Source organism: Haliotis rubra, unplaced genomic scaffold, assembly GCF_003918875.1.
Source record: "Haliotis rubra isolate DU_JTF1 unplaced genomic scaffold, ASM391887v1 Scf70, whole genome shotgun sequence".
Taxonomy (NCBI): Eukaryota; Metazoa; Mollusca; class Gastropoda; order Lepetellida; family Haliotidae; genus Haliotis; species Haliotis rubra.
The window spans coordinates 457,795-482,672 of NW_025767413.1; the positions used below are offsets into that span (position 1 = coordinate 457,795).

General features: G+C 38.7%; 1 protein-coding gene across 1 annotated transcript; it reads left to right on the top strand.

Moving 5' to 3' along the window:
* The first annotated feature begins 1,677 nt into the window (after positions 1–1,677).
* Positions 1,678–22,925, top strand: LOC124258824 (deleted in malignant brain tumors 1 protein-like). Its single transcript, XM_046692917.1, has 20 exons — positions 1,678–1,807; positions 2,721–2,802; positions 3,521–3,645; positions 5,368–5,523; positions 5,929–6,004; positions 8,235–8,386; positions 8,901–9,038; positions 9,745–9,826; positions 11,586–11,713; positions 12,663–12,830; positions 13,032–13,131; positions 13,581–13,717; positions 14,093–14,242; positions 14,530–14,602; positions 15,389–15,519; positions 15,914–16,069; positions 17,261–17,339; positions 18,955–19,082; positions 21,890–22,051; positions 22,215–22,925. The coding sequence occupies exons 1-20, from the start codon at positions 1,741–1,743 to the stop codon at positions 22,355–22,357; spliced, it is 2,433 nt and encodes an 810-aa protein (XP_046548873.1). The 5' UTR covers positions 1,678–1,740; the 3' UTR covers positions 22,358–22,925.
* Positions 22,926–24,878: the final 1,953 nt, after the last annotated feature.

Here is a 24,878-nt window from a genome sequence, read left to right on the forward strand (position 1 = left end):
ACATAAAACAAACCTGTTGTCGGCAACGCAAGAAAATATGTCTCAAGCAGATAATAACTTCTACTAAGTAGATTATAATATCATTTAAAAAGTGTCATCTACACTGTGTAAAGTAGCTTCCATGTAGATGTAATACCATCAAGATAGATGTCAATTTATTGTGTCACTGATACGCTTCCATACACTTGAAATGACGTGACAGTTAAGAGCATAAACTACGCACATGTCAGATTGTTCACGAATTTTAGTCAGTGTCAGTTTGTATCTGTAAGAGATATGTTATTCACATGTTATCTCGTCTCACTTGCAATCTATACCTTCGAACCTTGGTCCCTGATCACTGGCATATGATTAGGGAATGGCATGTACATTCGTATTACATGTCACCTTTGGGTCGTATATTGTTTCGTGTAAGGATACATAGTTGCAATAGAAACGATTACATATTTTGTTTGTGTTTACAGTACAATGGCCAGTCAGTCAGACTCAGTTTCAAACTTAACGGATTCCGTCGGGAACATGGGACTGTTCTTGATGACATTTCTACTAGCTTTGCAAAAAGGTTAAGTTAAGAATACACGCGAAGTTTGTGGGAAAACGTTATTTGATCATTTTGTCAACAGTTTTGTCTCATCTCTCCAACCGACACCATATGTATGTCGGCTTGTTAGTGCCAGAGTGGAAAATATATACTGGAGAATCTTCAGTGAACATTTTCACAAGATGAAACGGTTACCTACTCGGTTCGTTTTCACAGCACAATGACCAGTCAGTCGTTGATTTGAGCACAGCACATTAACGAAGAATATTTTGGGACTATATTTTGTTGAATATTTGTGTTAGGGACCGCCGTCTTGTCCCATTCAGATTCAAACTTAAGGAAATCTGCCGGGACGTAAGGATGTTTCTACCAGTAATATAAAATGTTAAACGTTTACCGATTAAAAGCTGCTTATTCAAACGATCAAATATCATAGGGTGAAATGGTATGCAGTGGTTGCATTAGATTAGACAGATCTCGCCAAAACTCAATAAATACCATGCTTTGTCTTATTACAGGAGACCCGTGAAGGTCCGGGTTAAAATTGATCTTCAATCACCCATGTTTGTCGAAAGAGGCGACTAAAGGGATCAGGTGGTCAGGCTGTTTTACACATGTTATCGGTTGCGCAGATCGATGCTCATGATGTTGTTCACTGGATTGTGTGGTCCAGACTCGATTATTTATAGACTCGCCATATAGTTGGAATATTGCTGAGGGTGGGGTAAAGCTAAACCCACTCACTCACTTAATACAGGACATTTACCATCCTAAACCACTGGTGTGGTATTCACTGATAATGTGGGTGACATTCCAGGCCCACACATGAACTCACTCACCTACTCAGTCTTCAGGAGTGAATGATTATTCATAATCAGGACAGTCGTTACCAATCATTAAGAATGTTGAGAACAGTGTTTTCGACGATCTTGTGAAAACATATTACGTTTTGGATGTAACTTCTAACATTATTGTAATGAGACTGGAAAACGGCTAGACATAAATGAATAGATAGTGATGTACATGCATAATTATTTGGAAGAATAAAAGCAAACAAAACTCTCGCATTTCTGTTTTCATTGCACGAACGCATCGCGAAAACGCAATCGCTTATATCTTCAAGTCGGGATTGCGCAATCACAACGATATAACAGTACAGCAGCTTGGTTCACTGGGCCTAGCTGTTTTGGAGACACACAATGAAGTTAGTAATAACCTCAGCTGTACTCCTATGTGTCTTGTCTTACGGGCTAACGGCGCATACAGGTAAGTTCATGTCTTTAGCTTGTGAATGACGAGGATGACTTGTAGTTAGGGATCTGGAACACAGTAGATATAATGTGTGGATGTAGACAGACAAATATTCAGTTTGACCATAACAACGTTTGCTATCACAGGTCTCAGTTCGTAATCCGGGGATTTGGAGAGCGATACTTTTGTTTGGTGCATTTGATGCGTTGTATACATCGTTTCACCTCATCGCAACATCATCATTGCAATCCATCGCAAAATCGTTTATCGTGGCACTATTCCTGGTTTTGCAAAATCGTATCATCCCAGCATCGTTGTCATCACATTGCTTCTCAACATCGTTCCTGGCGTTGTTCATGCGCGACATCACTCAATCCATGAGCACAATTAGAACCCACTGGTTTTAACAACATTCCAAAATTCATATTTGAGTGAGGGGAAAAGTAAAGACCCTGAGACTTTCATGCTTTTTAATATCTAATGGCCTTAACATATTATGTCCAATTAGATAAGTTGATCAATATCAACATACATTTTCAGTGTTACCTCTAAGGTTACGAGGCACCACATTGTTCATTGTCCTTAACCGTCCAAGAATCCAGCAGTTTTGGCATCGAGTCCGAGAGTCGTAGTGCTCATGACTCATTGTCTTTTAGCACCACGGACATACCCTTCAGTTACCATGTGTGTGATGCAGACAGACCAGGAAACACAACAATGTTATTCGTACAAGCTAGCAAGATCGATCGGGTCTCGACTAATTGAGGCAGCTTCAATTCCGTGCACACATTGTCTATAATATCCGGGTATATGGTAATATTACCCATATATCCAGTGACCCTACATGAGGACGTTAAATGCTATTCACTCAGCTTAAAATCATGACAGTTAATCTTTGTTTATATGTGGTATTTAAATCTTTTTACAGGTGCATGTTTCAAAGACATACTACTTTCAAATAATGGTGTGCAAAACGTAACATCTCCAGGATTCCCGCAGCCCTACGGCCCGTAAGTATCTACTCAGCAGAAGGGCAGATGAAACACTAGCTGTCACGTGATTATATCAAATGTTAAACGTTTATTTTCAGTTGAACATATCTTAGCTTAGGGATAATTATGTAAAACGAAATGACCTTTGCTTGCTCTTAGTCAGAGCTCAAGATATACGTCTCGACGGTTAATATATTATTAAAAACATAATTCAATTTGAACCTTTCGATATGTAAAAGACTCATAACACAGACTCGCATAAAACACAACTGTTGACGGGTATTCTTAATTTTTGAAAATCATTAATGTTGTCTTTGTCGGCACAAATTTTCAACATTCGCAGTCTTTGAACCAATATAATTTTATACAAGATTACTTACTTTTCTACAAAGTGTAAGTAAGAGATGGTTAAACAGGCATAATTTAACAACAGGAACAACTGGATATGAACAGTGACACATAAAACGTCAACATCAGAAAACTATCTTCCTTTGAGACAGAACAAGAGTGAAAGTTACATTAATGGATCACTGAAAATAGTGTTGAATCTAGGTTTTCCTTAAAACCACTTTAGCATGTTTTGTCAACAGGTAGCACCCGCTATAAAACACATAACATGAACCAAGCTGTTATTATCTCTTTACCATTACAACCATGCGTTAAATTTAGAAATAGCTTAAAAAATAATCCTGAACATTATTATGAATAGTAACTTTGTTCACATTGTTCTTTCCAGTAATGTCACCTGCGGATGGAAGATACGTGCATCTTCAAAGGATCATCTTGTGGGCGTTTATATTGCATCCTTTCAATTAGAAGAGTCGGGAAAGTGCCAGGGAGCCAGTTTGTCCTTCTATGATGGTAAGAGGCATATTGACAAATATACTCTTCAAGAAAGGAAACGCATGAGCCATTTTAGACAACTCATTGCGCAAGTTTAAGAGCAATTATTTCAGGTAATTTCAAAGGCAAAGAGGTGACAATTCACACGTTTATAGACAAGGAGTTTGCCAACACAACAGCTGTGTTTCTGTTTACTTGAGTCCACGAGATGGCGTCAAGATCAGCTCTTTGTATGGCCACGATTGGCAGCAATTATTGCTCGGCGCCGTCTCGCCACAGACTGGATAAGTCGACGAAGTCGCTCTTGCGGAATTCTTTCCTTCTCTTCCGGCAATGTTGTGGAAGAGGCCAGTTTTGACGTTGACGTACTCGTCGACCGAGTTCATCCAATAGGTGTTTTTTCGGGTTTAGATCTGGTGATTGGGGAGGCCATGGGAAGACACTTACGTTAGAATTGGCAAGGTAACACATGCTGTATGTGAAGTAGCGTTATCATGCTGGAACAACTTCCTCTGTCGGCCCATAATCGGAAGCATGTGACGTGCAAGGACTTCGTTTATGTACCGATTAGCTTTCCCCTGAACCACCACTAAATCAAATCTTTGTGCGCTGGATATCGTACGCCACACCATGACATTGTCTCCACCGAATCTGTCGACCTGTCGAATGCCATATGGGGGCAAAACACGCTGTCTTCCATCTCACCGGTGAAGAAGAAATCAGTGATTAATCACTGAACCAAACTCGCCTCAAGTTTTTTAAGATTCCAGTTCCGGAATTTACAACACCACCGCAAGCGATTGCACCGATGGAACTATTTCAAAACAGAGAAGCGTTGTGTAGTCTCCACGGCTGTGGGAAGACGGTGACGCAATTGAGCAACCCGGATGTAGCGGTGCTGGGATTTGGTGGTAACACTTGTACGGCCGCTTCCAGGGCGATCTAAGGCGGAATTGGTCTGCAGGAAACAAACCCAAAGGCGAGAAATGTCGGGCAACTGCGGACAGCGACTCCCCAGCTTCAAGGCGGCCTATGCCGATGTTTCGACCGGCGGCACTCAGTTGTGGCATGATGATTTCCTATTTTTCAACCCAAAACGAATGACAAAATTAAACACAACATATTCCTTTTTATAGTGATCGATACTTTGCATGTTTTCTTGGTGACGTTTTGGCGAATATTTCTTCAAAAGCTTCTTAAAGAAGGGGGAAAGTTAAAATTCCCGCGTTTTGTCCCTGAAACTCTTTACAATGACACAAAGATGACGTTTTTGACAAAAATACTGTGTTTGTATTGTATTTACCGCAGCTACAAGAGTCCAATATTCTCAAAATCACCTATGCTGAAGAGACATAACCCTGTAAAGCTGCCCAACAGGTACAAAATGTACCACTGTCGCTGAATGTACATACTTAAGGAGTCAAACAATGGAGTTCACTGTTCCTATTGACAGTCGAAATTTTTCACACGTTCCCAAAAAGCTGCGTTTTTATAATATGCATAAAGATCAACTCGCAAGAAGCTTTTAATGCCTATGTTTATACGATGTTGAATACTGCGAAAGGACATCAACCATGTACATGAAAAGATGTTTAGTTAAAAACGTTTTACGAAATAAGGTTTTACTGTCTGCGTGTGAGTGTGTATGCCAATTACTGTGTGTGCATGTGTGCGTCAGGGTATAACTTTTTATGACTGTTTATAAATGTTTTCTTCAATACACTGGACTTTTATGAGCAGGATCAGATACTTCGGGTGGACTACTGTTACAACTGTGTGGCATTGAAGCAAAAGAAAGCAGCGTCTTAAGCAGCGATGACACCATGTTCATAGAGTTTGCTTCCGGTGCTGTCTCTAATGGAATAGGATTTTCCCTCATAGTCATCGACGTTGAACGTAAGGACACGAGTATAACAGAGCAATATAACAGTCAAATAATCATGGAATAATATATCTTCAGCCGTACCTATTCGCCAGGTTACATCAATGAAGATAAGCTATCTTCTTATAGTATAATTTCATTCAATGCCTCAAATGGCCATGGATTACACTTCTAAACACCTATCAAATCTCAGTGCTAAAGGGATCGTATCTCCCATTCTTTAACATTGGTCATCGCAGAGTTAAGATTGTTTTGTGGACAGGGGTCTTGGTCTGTCAGCAATAGTGGCTTAATATACCACCATCGATATTTGCAAACCGTATACAAACTTTAACATGATAGGTCATTGTATAGAGTGTTTTTTTCGGCAATTTAGTCACAGGTACCTATTTTCACATCAAAGAATTAAACATTTGCAGAATGCGGTGGAAGGTTAACAGCCACATCAGATTCACTGAACCTCACTTCCCCTGGGTATCCGTACACCTACTTCAAGTAAGTCAGTTCGTTCTTATCCATCCATCCATCCATCCATCCATCCATCCTTCCGTCCATCCATCCACTCATCCATCTACATACAATTGTCTATGTTGTGTAAGTACAAAGACGTCATGCCAAGTGTACAGCACCCCCTGGCACATCCAGAAAGTTTGATTGCCCAAAAAACCCAGAGAGATAAATTACCTGTTCTAGCAAATATAACTATAAAATCCCTATCTCAAAAGATATTCCTAATCCTTAACCCAGCCAAGGATGTGTGAGTGAGTGAGCCACATCGGAATTATTTCCGCCATATCGTGACTAAAACAAGTACTAAATACATAATACATACATTTAAATTATAAACCCTGTCCACAAAGGAAAGTGCAAGCAACTAGAACATCACGGAAAAGAAATTAAAACTAGCTGTAGATCGTCAACAACTGAAGGTAGATCACCATATTAAGGTTCATGACAGTACTTTTGCTACCTGCATGGACCCTAGGTGGAGATGTATCATCCCTTCAGCAACTGGTCGGCTGCTGAGAACTCTAGCTGTCATGTGAAACCACAAATATACTACGTTTTACCTAACGTAAATGGTAAGCTTAAATTTACTGTAAATGTTTTGGGAATTACGTACCCAATCAGGAGGACCATAGTAACCAAACCAGGGCAAGCATTTCTTTTACTGTCTGGGAAAGTATTTGAGACTTGAAAGGTTTGAGTTATGCATCACGCTTCCACATGTCAAACCTAACGAGATCGTCAGTCCTTGATCCACGGGGCATTGTTACTGAAGTAACTTCAGTTGAAGAAGAGCAACGTTGGGTGCGGATTGTTCTTGGATGGGTGACTGTGTGTTGCAGGTTGACTCCTCAGAGTTTCTAAAACTTCAGTCCATGTGCTACATGTGGTCTCACCTTAGGCAAGTAAGTTTGTTCAAAACTGCCTCTGTTCACTCAGCAAAAAATAGGCACCCGGTGGGACAAGTCATGTGACTATATTTCATAAAAACGATGTCCGAGGCAATGCCAATTTGGAACATAGAACATATATTCAGGTGTCTCCTCAGATGATTAATGTCTCTGCATGTGACGGCTGCCACCTATGGAGCATGGTGACCTCACCATTTGCCTTCCCGATTACTGACAAAGTTTCGTTTCCACAGATAGTTCTAGAAAACCGAAATTATTGATATTATTCAGTTGGAACTATATTTTCAAATTAATAACGGTCGATGTTGAAATTTAAAAAATGAGCAAGCTGAATATCTCATTCACCCACCAGATGAAATCCATTTGTAACATAGTTATTAGAAAGATTCACTCAGTTAGAATTGCTATATGTACAAATTTCACATAATTCATGTCTCTCGTGTTTGTAGCGGGTTCGATCCCCGACCGCGTCATACCAATAGAAGTTAAAATATGGTACTTGTTGGTCCCAGCCTGGCGCTCGGCATTAATGGTTACAACAAGGACTGGGCGGCTCGGAGTCAGTATAATGTGTCTGAGTGGGGTATCCATGCTTCACTGCGGCATGGTATCTCAATGGGCTAGCACTATAAAACCAGCTTAAGTCTGGGCTAGTGCAAGCAGCCGCACCTACACATACACACGCCTTCACGTCGTCATATGAGCGAAATATTCTCAAGCGCGACGTTAAACCCAATTTCACCTCACCTCACCGCGTGTGTTGTTCATTTGCAAGAGAAAGTTATTGTTGCAAGTGACAAAGCGTCACACAACACAATATGCATTAGTGAACAACATTCAGTCAACTAAGTAACATATAGCATGATCAATCTACCGATCAGACATCCCAAGACAGTTCTTCTGAACAATATATGCGACAAGTATTTCTTCCGTATGTCACCAGGATATGTCAATATCTAGAGAATATTAGCAAGCTACTCTACACCTTTCCCGAGGCCAAATATGAGTCAAGTAACTAAATGTCAACAACATTTCCTTCGTGAAAATGAAAGCATTCTTTTAGAACGCGGTGGAATTTCGCAAAACGTACATCAAGTATCAAGTTGGATGCCTTGGTCTGAGCTGCCTTTCCTCTGGCTGGAAATACGAAATATACGCCCATGGTGTCGATGTGCTCCCAAGTTTGTACCGTGTTTCATACAACCAATAAAAGGGTTCCCTGTCTTAAATGCAGACAATAAATTCCCATAGTTAACCTTTTTTGCTTGCAGGGAACATGACTATACTGAATATTCCGTCTTTTTCAGTAATCTGACGTGCATATGGATTATAACAGCTGAAAATGAAAATGACACTATTGCTGCAGTAACTAAGAGCTCAGACATATACCCAAATACGGAACCTTGGAATATGCGGGATGGCGATATGGTTCGTGTTTTTAACGGAAACATAACTGGAGGTACGTTCCTTTACAAATTACTTCAACAATAATATTCAGTTCCATTAAATGTGACGCCCCCGACTCCCTCCCCTCGCTAAAGTACTAGAATCCGTACTTCGCTGAGACAACGTTGTGCTAAATACAATCAATGGTGTATCTAACAGTTGTTTTAGAGGCATGTGTGTAGTCATCGACGTAGTCGGATGAAGCAAGTCCAGTTAAGGTCAATTAATCTCGTTGTCAGCTGAGAATAATTTCATATCAATCATCTTATATAAATAGAACAAATGCCTATCATATAATAGACACTTGCAAAGTGAATAACTGTTTATCTTCATATACATTTATGGTTTAATATCAAACATAAAGATGCTCGGAAAAGTAACAAAATTAAAGGACACAAGCTTTCAAATATATTTAACGTCAATAATTATCATTAACCGCAACGCTTGACATCGAAGATTTGAGACTGCCATGATCAGCCATTCATGGCATACAAGAATTTGCTTATCCATTTGCCATTGTACTTCAGAGGAGCAATATCTTGGGGCATTTAATTCAACCAACACGCCTACGTATTACAGTTCAAAGGATTCACTGTTGATAGAGTTTACAACTGATGGCTCCATAACTAGGCAAGGCTTCAGGATGGAATATACTGCGAGACCAGGTAATCTAAATTACAGTTCTTATCCATACGTGGCCATCATTTGGTGTTCAGCTTAACATCGCTTTAATGTTTTGCTTTCAGCATGCATATGTGTTAATTGTCTAAAATGTTGCATAACAGTTAGCTACACACAATGCAATACACTCGAAGAAGACTGATCACATCCAGGAAGGAGAACTGCTTTTTCAGAGTTGAAACGGGACGTGATTCATTAAGTCATTTTTTAGTTTTCATATTGATCTTAAAAGTGATAAAACGCTGTTTTAGACTAAACTCAAACAAAATACACGTGCAGTATATATAACATTTGACAATAATTCATTGACATATTATTTATCTCATTTTATCTGACATTTCACATCATGATTAATCCAAATCCTTAACAATAAAACTTGGCCAGGTTAGTCGACAAAATAAATAAGTCATCTGATACGTCTAATCTCCCAACCTCTTGATATTGAAATAAAAATAATACAAGCCTTGATTAAGCATTATATCCCAAATACATTTGATAGCTCAACAAACTTTGCCCGTCAATTTTTGTTCGATTAAAAAGAGTACGATACATAAATGACTGAAGACTCTCCAAACTGATAATTACAGTGCCCTTGTCTCTCACTGCCCATGTTAAGTATAATGTAATTGATATCAACGCCCACCTGTTGAGATTTGTCATTATAATTCAACTGTCATATGTTTTATACAGAGGGCAACTGCAATGGGACTCTTTTCATATACGACACACCTGTGTACATTCTGTCACCTGGATACCCCGATTCCTATCTGAGGTGAGTTCGTATATAACGTTCTCTATATCGCCATACGGCTGGCTGGCTGAGCATGGTTTTACGCCGTATTTAGCAATATTCCAGCAATATCACGGCGGGGGACACCAGAAATGGGCTTCACAAGTTTTACCCATGTGGGGAATCGAACCCGGGCCTTCGGCGTGACGAGCGAACGCTTTAACCACTAGGCTACCACACCGCCCAATATCGCCATATACGGAGCATTTTGGTATACCAACACGAAGTCCATGTTTCATTATCATGGTTCTTGCCATCTCAAATTACAGTAATTGGTGACTCATATTTACAAAACGGGATGTATTTACAATATATGTTTTATCTGGAGATGTGTATCTTCATTGTTTGTTTTGATTGTTATTTAACGTTTATTGATCGGTGAGCAACAATCACGCCATCAGTTAGCTAATTGTTTTTATTTATTGGTCAATTATGTTGCTAATATTTGATACATATGTTCGGACAACAAACTGCTTAAGTATGTGCTCAGTGGTGTAACAGAGTGTTGGTATCTTGCAATTCACACAATGTACTGTTTTGTTGTGGCAACACCTCAAGTGCCCAAATGAGTTATAATCCACTACTCAAGATTGAATTCACAGAATATGTTTGTCACATTTGCATCCCAACACTGGACACCTGCCCAGGTGTGTTTGTCATAAACTATTCGCTTTAGGGATGTTTGTTCACTAATTTGGTAAGCAAACTAATCAGCATGCTCCATCAGCTATATGGTGGGGGCCTGTACATAATTGAGCCTTTACTAGACAATCCAGTGATTTTCATCATGATCATCGATCTACGCAGTTGGGATACGATGACATGTGACAATGAAGTCAGCGTGTCTGATCAACCTTGACCGTCAGTCGCCTCTGGCGGTTTACTCCCATAAGAACTACATCCCATTTGAACTACATCCCAAATTAACTACAGGGATTAATTTGGGGATCAATTATCTGAGTAGAGGCACCCCCATGACATGTAATGAGCACAACCCATCAGGTCTCCCAGAAGAACTAAATGCTTAAAATCAAAACTGTAGAATAGCTTCTTACAGTCTAACTGACCAGTACCTTATGTTGTAGTAAAAGTAATCTAATGAGTCACGGAAGGGTTGAAGACGAGAAGAGTATATTGTAGTTTGTGAATGTTCTTGTATTCATATAATAGAGAAAAAAGCCAAGCTTAGTACATTCGAGTAAAGGTAATGGTATATTGGAGTTAAGGTGAAATATAAACGAATGAGTTATTAAGTTAAAATAGTATTGTTTTCCTCTTGTATATAAGCCAAGCTTAGTATATTGGAGTAAAGGTAATGGTATATTGGAGTAAAGGTGAACTATAAACGAATGAGTTATTAAGTTAAAATAGTATTGTGTTTCTCTCATATGTAAGGCATAATGCAGTGGCCAATTTAATATAAATATATAATATTTATTTGTTTTCTGTTGGGCAAATCCATTATGCAGACGCAGGTGACAGCAAGAGTCAATCTGTGCACTTGGCCATAACATGGGTTGTTTTAAGCTGTAGTTCTTATGGGATGTAGTTCTCAGGTGAGGACACCCCTCTGACGACAAGCATGGGTTGCTGAAGACTAAACCGGATCGTCGGGTACGTGATGCATGGCATTGTGTATCCGTGATATTAAAAATCATGACACTAGATCACCAGCTAAACATTAAATATTGCTTGATGTTTTAATTTGCAAGTCAGACTGTGCGACTCAAACTTTTTACAGCAATCTTAACTGTGTCATAATGATGGGGAAAATAACAGAACCACAGAACATGAGGCTTGACGTGCTATCTTTAGATATAGAAGGCGACTACCCCCAGTGTGATAATGACTCTGTAACTCTGTATGGAGGTAAGTGATATATGTTACATCATACATATTTTGGCCATACTGCTTTAGAACACATTTCTATGTGTTGTATTTTTATCACGGACCGGGAGGTGGAGTGATACCGATCAAATTCAGTACGTGTCCATCATTGTCCACCAAAGTCCACAATTCCCACCTTTGCCATCACCCATTCTCACAAATAACCCCACGTTTTGTGACGTTTTTTTACGTTACTGATCTTCTATCACACGGCTACGGTCTAATCTTCAGCTGTGTCAGATGCAATATCCAAAGGACAGCATGGCCACGACCGCTTCTTTATCGGCGCTCCACCTTCTGCATGCCAGTATTTCTAACATTAACTTTACTTTCGGTATGACTGCGACTACGACTACAACTACGCTTGTAAATACTCGATTCCAAGGGCAAGGTCATACAGTGACAAATGTGAACGCTTATTGGCGTTTAGCGTTTCCGTTATGCTTTGTTAGTTAGTTGATCCCTTGAGTATATTATACTTGTATTCAACTAATATGTGTTTGGTAAGCAAAATTGAATGTCCCCGACAGCAAGTAAACCCAATGCTAGAGCCAATGGCTGTTTCAGATCAGCTGAAATGCCCAAACGTGCACAATGTAGTAATATTCCACATATAATCAATCAACTATTGCACAAAACTGGCAATTGGAATATGGAAATGCAATACGTCGAGGCAGTTCCAGTGGGACGTTTCTGTAATTGGGTTGCATACATTTTTGTTCGTAAACGCATGATATGGGATTTGCAACTTTACCTTTCGGCTACGTCATCAATACATTAGTTTTGTTATTTTTTTCATTTCATTTTATATTATCCTTATAAAGAACATATGCTTGCGAAATGTGTGCCTGGCATGTCGGAATGATTTTATGAATATATCTGATACTTTGTCATTGAAACATTACATCATATTTCTATTTGCCTCTCTTAGGGTATAACGGGTTAGAAAACACAATCGGAGAATTTTGTGGAAATTCAACAACGTCACCAGTTGGTCCCTACTATTCAAATGGTTTCTTTATGACATTGGTATTCAAAACTGGCAGTGATACCAGCGGAACGGGCTTCCGGCTCAGTGTGTCTCCTACTTCGCGTAAAGGTATGTGCCTTAATGCTAGAAGTTGTAAGGGACATTTGGTAAAACCTTGTTTGTAAGCTGCGAAAAACTTGAAAGTAGAACGCACTATTGTGGTAATGTCACTATACCGTTTGATGTATTCATTTTGGATTCTATTTTATCTCGACCACAAGAATCACCTTGATACTTACAAATCATGAAATACATGCTTGAATGTTTCAGTGGTTCCTCCTCCTACTAAAGTTTGTGGTCCACGATTTCTCAATGCAACTACATATCCAAACTTTCTCCAGTCTCCAGGATACCCTGTGATGTCTCAAAAGTAAGGGTACACTTTTTAAATATTTTTCTTGCGAATGCATTACATGTACGTAATTACACAACATGCATTCAGAATAAGTTCAAGTGCTAGACAAAACGTTAAAATGGTGGTTGTTTCATATCAACTGTTTTCGTGTAAGTGGAATGCTTTAAAACTTATTAAAATGGTGTTAAACACGACTAAAAAAGTAAACTGGACAAAACTGTATCAAATGTTTTAAGACTAATTAGACTAATTATAGTAGTTTCATCCCATTTTGGCTTGAGATGAGAGAAACATTCGGGTCTCCAACGTTGAACACTGGTGAGCGGAAAACCTCGATCACATGTATGACTAACCTACAACAGGGTCACAGTTTTCTAGTTGCCCATCATATGAACGCAACAATATTTCCTTGTCTAGCATTCTGAGTGAAGGATGAAGTTTCACTTGACAGTTCTTGGTTGCAGCAATTTAGACTGTATTTGGGTAATCACGGCGTCTAAACCTCAAATGATGGTGCGCATCGACGTCATTGACTCGGATGTACAGACGGAGTCATGGGATTACCTAAGCTGCAAATATAGCCGCGTCACAGCTTACAATGGTAAGTGACTACAGCCATACTTGGTATAACCTGGCCTATTTACGTTACATTGCTGACTTCTACTACAACCGATTCATTTCAGTAAAATGATGCATAATACATACTGGTGCTTCGGTCAAGGATGCCGTAGAGATGCCATGAGATTAATGCATCCGTTATCCGCTTTTGTACCTTTTTTTCGTACATAATACAATGTGTATTCACATGCTCTGGTGATGTATAAGATGTGTTTTGTGTTAAAATGCAGAATGAAAGCGGACATGTGTCATCAATGTGATGTACTTCTTGAATATGCTCTTTAGAAGCACGTAAACGATATATTTTCTGGTCGAATGTAACTAGTCCTTAGCTTAAACCATTGCTTAATTGTTCCAGGACCTTCCATAAATAATGATACTATATTATTCTGGTGTGGTGTGTCAAGACCGAGTCTCCAGAGTACTGGACCAGCTATGACAGTTCAGTTCACTACACAGTATTCAAATGACAAGAGAGGCTTCAAACTGAAATATGTTGAAACTAATGGTAAGAAATGTACGTTTGTGCCCATGACTAGTCACAAATGCTATTTACAATTAATGATCACATTCAAGCACCATTCAATATGATGACATCAGTTATTTTGATCACATATTATTCAGTATATTTTCATAATGATAATCCCAAAGAAAACAATTCATCGTTTTCAAACTTGTTCTCGTTGGTGTGTATGAGTAATTACATTATTCAATACATACGCACGGTGATATTGATACACACTTCAAAATTAAATGGCTTCACCAATGAACTTATGCGTTGTGATGTTCTTTCAGAGACATTCAGGTGCGGAGGAATAGTCAACGTTACCACAAATGAAGATACAATCTTGGCAGGGCCATTTCTAAAGTAAGACCATGACATTGTGTACTTGTAGTTCATATAACATTGAAATAAAATTAATGTGGAAGTTTTGATTCTGTATAAATAGGGTGTCATGTATTTCAAGGTTTGTTCATGGTTTGGTGTTCAATCATGACCGATATATCGATTGGGTATATGACAGAAGTAGTACAGTATATAGGATGTTTATCGAGTGATACACTTTGACTGGAAGTCAGTCAGTAACTCGTGACCTGAATACGCCAAAATCTACTTATTCCCAGCAAGGACCGATGTGAAACTCGTAACTTCTCTAGGGGTAAATGGATTCTGGACTATTGATATGCTGAAACTGGCTGGTGTCAACGTGCAGTGGCCAATACGTTCAATGTTTCACGGTCTGTGACTAGCAGACTACGAACCAGGCACCAAAGGACCCAGTATGTTTACGATCGCCCTCGTTGTGTGTATTCACGTGATATAAAGTACATCAGGATCGATTGATTCGAAGCAAAACGAAATATTGCTAGTATTGAAAAAGATTGCTACAAACCTTCATCAGGCTCCCGGGTCTATGCGAGATCTCTGCTCCTAGTCTGAAACGAAGGATACCTTTGGAGTGCTACCGGGACTACATTCTCGAACCCTTCGTTGTCCAGTTTGCTAGGCGTGAAAAGCCACAGAAACATTTCTATGATTATACGAAATCTCTGTGAAAATACGTTAATGATACAACGCCATATTAGTTTTAGATATAAAACATACTAAACAAAGCGCAAAACGTCTAAATGTCTAAATGTCTAAAAATTGCAGTTCACAAGACTGCCGCTGGACTATACGCGCACCAACAGGCACAAACATCCAGGTTAATATCACTAACGTGAAAATAATCTTCCCGCCTGCATCATCAAAATGCGATATGGGCTACCTGGAACTCTACGATGGTGAGGTTTATATGTGAGAATGACGCTCTCATTTGCAAGCAACCAGCGCCTTTCGATATTAAACGTTTTCATTCTTGATAAAGAATTCAGCATTAACAATTTCCTTTGTGTCTGTTAAAATTAACGTTGGCTTTTGTTGTTACACAAATGTGCCATTAAGATGTCAAAACATCTCACTTGATATCAACAACGCAGAATTGAAAACGAGAGTGTACACTATGCCTAGGACATTGTTTTACACCTCCTTGTAATTTACCATTTTATAGGAGTTGTGTGTACCTGGAATACACGTTAATAGTAATAAGTACCGAGTATTAACATTAGAATGTTCCAGTTGGATCTGCATCTCTTATCCTTAATGTTATTATTTGTACTTATTCTTCCATGCATCCAGGTAACAATGATGGCTCCACTACTCCAGGGAGGTGGTGTGGTAGACATGACAGTCAATACATCAGTTCGGGAAATACCATCACCGCCAGAATGAACTCCGGCGGAACCGACCGATACGAAGGATTACAAATCTATATGAAGGCTGGACACTTCCCTGGTAATGTAAAACGCTTTAAACTGAAAACAATATCATATCGACACTTAGAACATTTCACTTTCATGACAGCATATCAGGTTATAGTTAGAACACAGACGAAAGTGAAATGTTTGACACTTTGCTTTTTCCGTTTTCTTTGCTTTTTTCCAAAGCAAAATTTTGTTTGCTTCTTATCCCAAACAAAGTTTTGGTTTCTTTTATTTCAAAAAACAACATTTTTTTTAATGTTTTGATTCCTTTCCTTAAACTGTGTATCCTAATTCAAAGAGAAGCCGAGTACAATGTACAACAATTTTATGCATGGTACATATATTGTAGTATACGTTGTATTCATGATTGCATAGCATCATTTTATGTGTTTGGCGAAAGTAGACCTCATATCTCGACCAAGTTAACCATAAGCACCACCAGCATCACCACTAGCTCGTTGGACTCCTAAATCTCCTACAATCTTAACTTCCACGATTCATCTGTACTTTCGTTTTAATGAAGAAATGTATTGTTATGACGCCATGTCTTTCTCGTAATGGGTATTTGGAAGAAAGTGGTGAATTACATTCGTTGAAAACATTGTTCATTCACAAACGCAATATTCACATGCTCGGTAGCTGGTGGAGTGTACAAAATCAACCGTTCTAAACGTTTGTACTCAGACATTTGCAGATGGTATAATACTGTACACGCGTGAACTGGCGGTGAGTCTGGTTGAGTAATGAATCACGAATTCTTCTTCAACGCATGTCTACCGACGTCGAAGTTACGTTCTACAGATTCGTTGGCGGAACCGTGATGGTATGATGAACAATATTATACATACGGAGATCTGCGTATGCGATGGGTGAGGGGGCACTCTGACAGCATACCGGTATATCGAATATTAAATTCTTCAACGTCATCTTCTTCCAAACGCCAGTGTCTTTGATCTCCAGATTTGAATCTGACAGAGTATCTGTTGTACGAACTTGATAGAGGTGTACCTCAAGATCAAAATCAAGATGCGCACCAGATGCTTGCAAAACTGGCCAAAGCCTTGTAGGAAGAATGATAGAGTATTCCACAGGACAGAATCTGTAAACTGTTTCAGTCTGTGGCAAGGGGAGGAAGTGATCACAACGATATCAGAATGACGTGCGCAGTTTTACATACAGTTTATATCTTCGTTATTTCAGCTTTAACATATTTTGATTTCAGTGTCCTCAAACAAGATTCTCTCAGCTTCGGTTTTGGATGAATATCTTACGTCGCCAAACTATCCATTTGATTGCCCAAGGTATGTATTAAACGAGGTTCTGTCAAAGATGAACTTTAAACACAGCTGAAGAAACCTTAGTGATAATGAAACCACCTTACACTGACACCTCGTCATGGATTGATATCAACTATGGACCAAATAGAAGTATAAATCGACTTGGACTACCCATAAAAATAATACGAGAAAATGTTAAATTTAAAATTGCAAGTTTATTCTTCTGTAGTACATGAAAGCCAAAATGCACATTCTTGGAACATCACACATCTAGGGTCATAACTTCCACGTTTCAGAAAAAGAGTTATGAAGTCTTATCATTAAGCTTGTGAACGCTTCCATGGACCTGCCATTGCACCAAAATAATACATTTGAACTCAATGTACGTCTAGATAGGCATGGATATTACTCATCGATGGCGAAAATCTCTTGAACGGTCTTATTCTTCCAATACCACACCTTGCAGTTGCTATACGTTAATCAACAGGATTGGGCTTTGTCAAGATGAACCCGAGATCTGTTCTACGTCAAAGAGGTCGCCCAGGTCAATGATACAAATATTCAGAGTACTTACATTGAACAGTTGTTAGGTAAATGAACAGAGCCCCAATTTAGGGCTAGAATCAAAGGTTATCAAAGGGTATTTAATCCATATGCACGTATATCTTCCATTAGTGATGCACATGTCGTGATGGGGTTTCCACGTAATTTCTGTTGATTTGCTGAATAATTCAGGCCTTAGTTTACCCCTGTGGTAGAAGTCGATCTCCCAAAGTATACCATTTGAAAAATGTAGTTGTTATAAAGATATACCTGTTCAGCTCAGACCTTTGACTGACAGTTTTTCCCAAAAGATATATATATGTATATATATTTAGCATTTTGTGGAGGTAGTCATTTGATATCATAAATGGGATTGATTTCATCCTGAACTGAGTGTTTTGATCTCCAGTGGGTAGTGATCTGCCCCTGGGATAATTTCACTATGGAGTGAGTCAGTCCTAGGATCTAGATTGATTCTATCCTGGGACAGATTCACTCCAGAGTGAAACTTAAGGGGAGTATTAATATTAAGCCAGCTGCAGCTACACAGGTAAATACCTAATGTTGAGGTCATACTGGAGTTTTCAAGCAGTGTGGACCCAGACATTGTTCTCTTGGAACACATCACTTTGGGGAAAGACATCTGTCGATACGTAAATTTGATAATTACGCAGTGATTAAGATTCAATCTTGTCAAACATTCAAATTGATATATCTGCTTAATGTAGCTGCATATATGTTATTAAGGAGTACATGCATATGTGTGTGACTCCATGTCATATGCTATGAACTAACTGCATGATTTGTGACATTAGAACAATAAAATCACCTTCTTTGTATAAATCCTTTTTGTCATTGCCTTCGGATCTGTCAACAGAAAAAAGTTATTTTGAGAACAACCTTGTTACCAAGTACCTTTCTAACACTTCATGTTTGATTTGGTGATGATGTAAAATAATTCATAAGCTTCCTACAGCTGCCTCCAGTTTCAGATGTACCGCTAATCTCTGATAATTATTACTAGGAATTTCAAATAACAGTTGTCACATTCTGAACTTTGCATGAAACAATGAGTACATCACAGTATTTGTTCTAGAATCACGGAGTCCACGTGGAAGATTGAAGGGGGTGATCTGGACAACTGGAAGATCAAAATCACCGTTTTGAACTCAACCCTAGACAATTCTGATGGTTGTGACAATGACTACGTGGAAGCCTTTGATGGTATAATTTATCATTCACTTTTCAAAGTGTACATATACATATTACATAGCGTGCATACATTCTTGTCAACATCGCAACCAATATTCATATTTTCCATAACTTTTTTAGCTTCCCATAACGTGCATGAATTGTTTGGTCATACATACAACGTGGCATGGCAATATGGTAACCAACAGTCATATCCATGATTTTGTGACTTCAATTCAATGTACATTTGTCAATATATACTTTTTAAGGAATAGGTGAAAAACAGTAGTCACAACTATTGACATGTCATATTCTAATCTTTAAACTTTAATAAAGTTTTACAGTAAACGAAACGTCAATGCGTCTCTAGTCCAAAGACAATCCCCGTACCAGACATTCTTCTAATCAAACGTCCGCGCTGTCCTCAGACATGTCCAATGGGGGACAAGTCTGTACTGAGTACTTGCCATGGTAAGGTGGTTTTGGTTTCCCATGGAGGTACTCGGTTATAATACGTGCTCTTACCTTGCCTTCCTGAAACACAGAACAAGGTCGCTGTCGACACGCAAATGACACCACGTAGGCCATCGGGATGCTGTCAGAGCAGTACTCTTCAGTGACCCGTCCATGAATAAATTGAAAGGTGTTCTGCCAGTCACAGTGATTCCACCCCCACACCATTATTGTGCCACCTCTTAACACGATCAGTCTGTCAGACGTAAACGGCATGAAAACTTTCATTCAGTCTACGTTACACTCTGTTGCGCCTGTCCAAAGCAAACCCTGTTTGATACCTAAACATAACATTTGACCAACAACGATTAGTCATCGCTGCCGCTCTTCAAACCAATGTCCTGCAGTAACGTGACGGTCCGTCAATCTTGGCTTAATCGCCAACTGTAACAACAACAACCCACAAGGCACCAACCATCAACAACAACATCCCGAAATGTCTCATTTATAAAATAAACTGGGATTGTGGACAGTGCTGCATATGCGAAACATCCAGATCCATCAATTCCCGAGTGAAAGAACATCAGTGTTCACATCAACCACCTCTGATCTCATCAAATCATACCCCAATCACCAAATAAACTGGTCTGACATCACCAGCCTTTCCAGCCATCAAACGGACTTCGCCGAACACAAACTCACCTAAGCAATTCACGTCAAACGCCCAACATCAATCGAGATCAAGGATATTGAATTCCATCCGTTTATGATACAAAGTCTGCAAGTCCGGACTCGTAGAGACAAAAAAAAAATTGTGTTGGCCTGTGAAGTCTATTATAGTCTCCGCCTGAGATATATCCCTTTCAAATTTTTGACTTTCCAATTCTGGCTAAGTTCAGTTTACTTATGTCTTCGCAACAAGAATATAGAAACCTAGCCTGTTATATCTTCCATGCCTCAAATCTCAGCCTTAAAGCTCTCGTGTAGCATTAGTTCCTTGTAAAATTATGTATCACTTTCTATGAAGTACCTTGTAAAATTATGTATCACTTTATATGGACTGTTATATCTTCCATGCCTCAAATTTCCACCATAAAGATCTTGTAAATTTACGTTTCACTGCATATGGGTTGCTATGTCTTCTATGCCTTGAATCATTTGTATAAGTACTTTCTAAAATCTATGCATCACCGTATAGGGACTGTTATATCTTCCATGCCTTGATGTACATGTATAAGTGATTTGATGCACTTGTATAAGTGCCTTGTAAAGCTATGTATCACTGGAGGTGGACTGTTATATTTTCCATGCCGCAAATATCCGCCATAAAGAGCTTGTATAGGTACTGTGTAAAATTATGTATCACTGTATTGTCTCATACCTTGATACACCTGTATAAGTACTTTGTAAAACTATGGACCGTCATAAGCTCTCTATAAAACTATTGTATCAATGGATATGGACTGTTTTCCATGCCACGAATCTCCGCCTTAAAGCTCCTGTACAAGTACCTTATATAACACTGTATATGGAATGTTATATCTCCCTTACCTTGATGTACTTGTATAGTACCTTGTATAATTATGCATCACTGTATATGGGTTGTTATATCTTCTATGTCTTGATACACTTGTATAAGTTCTCCGCGAATTTTATAGTATGTCCATATATGGACTATAACACCTTATATGCATTGATGTACTTGATTAATTACCTTGTAAAACTATGTATCACTGGATATTGACTTGGTGTATCACCCATGCTCTAACTATCCGCCTTTATGTACTTGTATAAGAACTTTGTAATGCATCACCGTATATGGACCATATTGTACACAAGGCTGATGGCCCACACTACTGTACCGAAATAAAGAATATGTAGATGCACTCAACTATATAAACCTTCCCTCCTTTCTAAACTACCCCTTTAATTCGTTTGTAATATCTGCCTTTATCAGATTCATGACTAGCCAATTATGTGATTATGTTGTTTTCTTTATTACACTCAGTCTATGTACATCCTCTTACTTCATGTTACATTCCTGCTTCACAACGATACAAAACTCTGTGGCGAAACGTCGCACTCACGAAACAGAATTTTTCTCCATAAAGTTTGACAATATTGACTCTGGGTTCGTGCACAAGAAATTTGTTTTCTATTGAAACCGGTGTTAAGCATAGGCAATAGTAAGGTTCGCCATTTTGTCAGTATGGAGTATTAATGCACTGCACTTTGATAGTAGCCCAGTCGTCTCGTTTAACATGCTTTGCGTTTAAGACTGAAGTGTTTTTGTTCACTTCTGGCTTTCATTACACTGACCCGCTGTGATTTAACGATGCATTCAAAAGAATTCTAAAAATATTTGTTGTGTCAATCTGTTTGTGTAGGCTCGGACTCGAATGCCCCCTCTCTTGGCCGCTGGTGCGGGGAAAATACACCAACCAAAACCGGCTCTGCTTCTACAATGTTCCTGAAATTCAAGTCTAATTCAACTCACAATCTCGGCAGAGGATTCAAGATCCGCTATGTTATAGAACTTAGGGGAATCGGTCAGTATCAATTAAAATGTTCCTGTTTTATAATTACTGAACATTTCCGTGCATTTAGTTTCCTTGCTCAAATGTGTGAATGTTTGCGATTAAACATCTTAACATGTTTATGTTTTACTTTGATGCCAAAATTCAAAACCTGTTCATTTCATTATCTCCACAGATACTGGCTTCTCGATACTTGGGGTTATTGTTGGGTGTTCTGTTGCGGGCGGAATTGCACTACTAACATTCATAGGCCTCTTTGTGCGACATATGCTGGGGCGAGCCACCGGAGCCAAACAGCCACTTATAACAAAAAAATAACAGAAGCCATCAGGCACACAACGATATCCAGTCTCCAGTCTTCCCAGGACCGATTGCCATACAGAGATCAATCGCAGTTTATATCTTATGTCTAGTTACTGTGCAGTGTATATAAATAATGGGGCTAAATTTACCCCAATCCTATATTTTGAAAATAGTATAATGCGTCCTTTACAGTCATTTGATTTTCAGGCATTTTTCTTTCTGTGTTGTTACAGATTAATATTTTCAATTTAATCAGTTTCCGTGTTTGAAATTCAGAGTGAGTGTCCGTTTAAATGACACTGGTAGTTGTTGTTTACATGCTCGTTAATTTGTTCAAGGACAAAGCTCAATGCTCTGTAATCATATGATATCTCTTGTTTAGAACTTCCTGCTATTGTTCACCTATAGAATTAGGTAGGTGGCACAAAAATCAACACGAAGAAGGAATGGGTAACCTCTGTTACACGTGTGATGTTAGCGATGAATTTCATAATATTTGTCTCTGCTCTTTCTTCAAACATCAGGAGGAGTGCGATTTTCTGTGTAGCTTAATACGTCAATAAATATAGATTCGTAAATGAAACAGATCTTATGTTCACATATCAGAGAGGACGTTTGTTAGAAAAGAAACAATAACATGATCGGTAGACAGGTAAGATAATAAACACACACACACACACACACACACACACCTGCGACGTCGCTATTTGATGGTGTTCTGAATGTATCTTTCTCATAGTGCAAACAGTTTATTCAATATCACATTTACACGGATTAAAGTACATGTTCGTCGGGAATATTATGGAAAACAGAAATACCTACTCATGTTTCCATCAGCTCATTGTCAGAAACCTGGCAATTGTGTTGATGGTGAGTGGCAGAAATTGATTGAGGTGCCCGTAAAATTACAAGTGCGCCAACGAAGGATGGTTGTGGTGGTGTTGACGGTGTTTTGGGCGACTGACTGAACTAAACTTTACTTTTTACACTCCAGACGCGTTCTCTGGCATTAGGGGTACACGTTTACATCAGAACCGACAACTTATATGTGTTATTTACACATATGTGTGAAACACAAAGTGGTCACATGTCCTGCTTGACTGTGTTGAATATTCCATCACAAGGGATATCTATTTCAAATCACAAACTAAGAAGGATCTTTGTAGTAATATAAGTTCTCATTTAATTATTGCATTTTCAAAAGAATTAGACTTTTTAACTGATTTGTAAATAGATAATTTTATTATTGGTAGTTTAGATTAGTAACTGAGACTGTTAGTTGCTGTACCCTCAAAGGGGGTTGAAGTAGCATAAAATTATTGTCCTTCTGAGAGGGTACGTAAGTCCTGAAACATTCAAAGGAAATTTAAATTTACCAGCTGTTTTAAATGTTGTATTCTTGTCATTTTAATTTTGGCTAAATTTGACTTCAATCGCCAGCGGTTGAAGGGATGAAATAAATCCAACTAGGGTTCATGCAGGTAGTTAAAGTACTGTAAGTCCCCATGGATGGTCCCTGGTTTGGTGATCTACCCTCAGTTGTTGGCGATCTATAGCCAGTTTTTATATTGTATTGTCCAAATAGTGCTATTAGTATAAATTTTCAACCCTAGTTATAGTTATAATTGTGATATTCTAGTTGTTTTACTGTCCTTCGTCGACAGGTTTTTATAATATACATATATTCCATTTCAATGTCACATATGTTCTCGTCACGATATGGCTGAAATATTGCCGATGTGACGTTAAATATAACTCACTCACTCACAAAGTGGTCATATATACATTCCGCTTGGTTTGCAAGAATAAATGTAAATGTACATGCAATTAACTAGTTAAATGAAGAATGTTACACTCATGCGTACACTCGTTGCTTAAAATGAGACATCATTATTTTGCAAGATATTGCTAATTTCCAAAAGTGTGCTAATTTCCAAAAGTGTGTTAGATTGAAAAAGCTGGTTCACTTTGTGTATATCCGGGATCCTACAGAAACAGTTGTTGATATACGATTTCCTTTCTTCTAGGTCCAAAGTAGGGCAAATAAACCAAAAGTGAAATTCATCTCCAACATCGTTTGCTTTACAGGGGTAGGGTTGTTAATCCATCGTCCTATTTCAACTGGTAGGTAGTGGTTTGAAATTTTGAAGTCATATTTCAGTTCAGGGTTGTTTAAAATGTTTTCAATAGCTACTCTTGAAGATTTTTCTGTGTTTGATAGCGAAGTCTGTAGATTGATATCTTTCAGTCTGTTACAAGTGCCATAAAGGTGGTTAACATGTTACATGCTTGTTGACTGCCACCATTGTCACCTAACCATACATGCTTGTTAACTGCCATCATAGTAATCTCATCATACGTGTTTGTTAACTGCCACCATAGTAACCTCATCATACGCGTTTGTTAACCATAGTCACCTCACCATACGTGCTTGTTAACTGCCACCATAGTAACCTCATAACGCGTTTGTTAACTGCCACCATAGTCATACATGCTTGTTAACTGCCACCATAGTAACCTCATCATACGTGCTTGT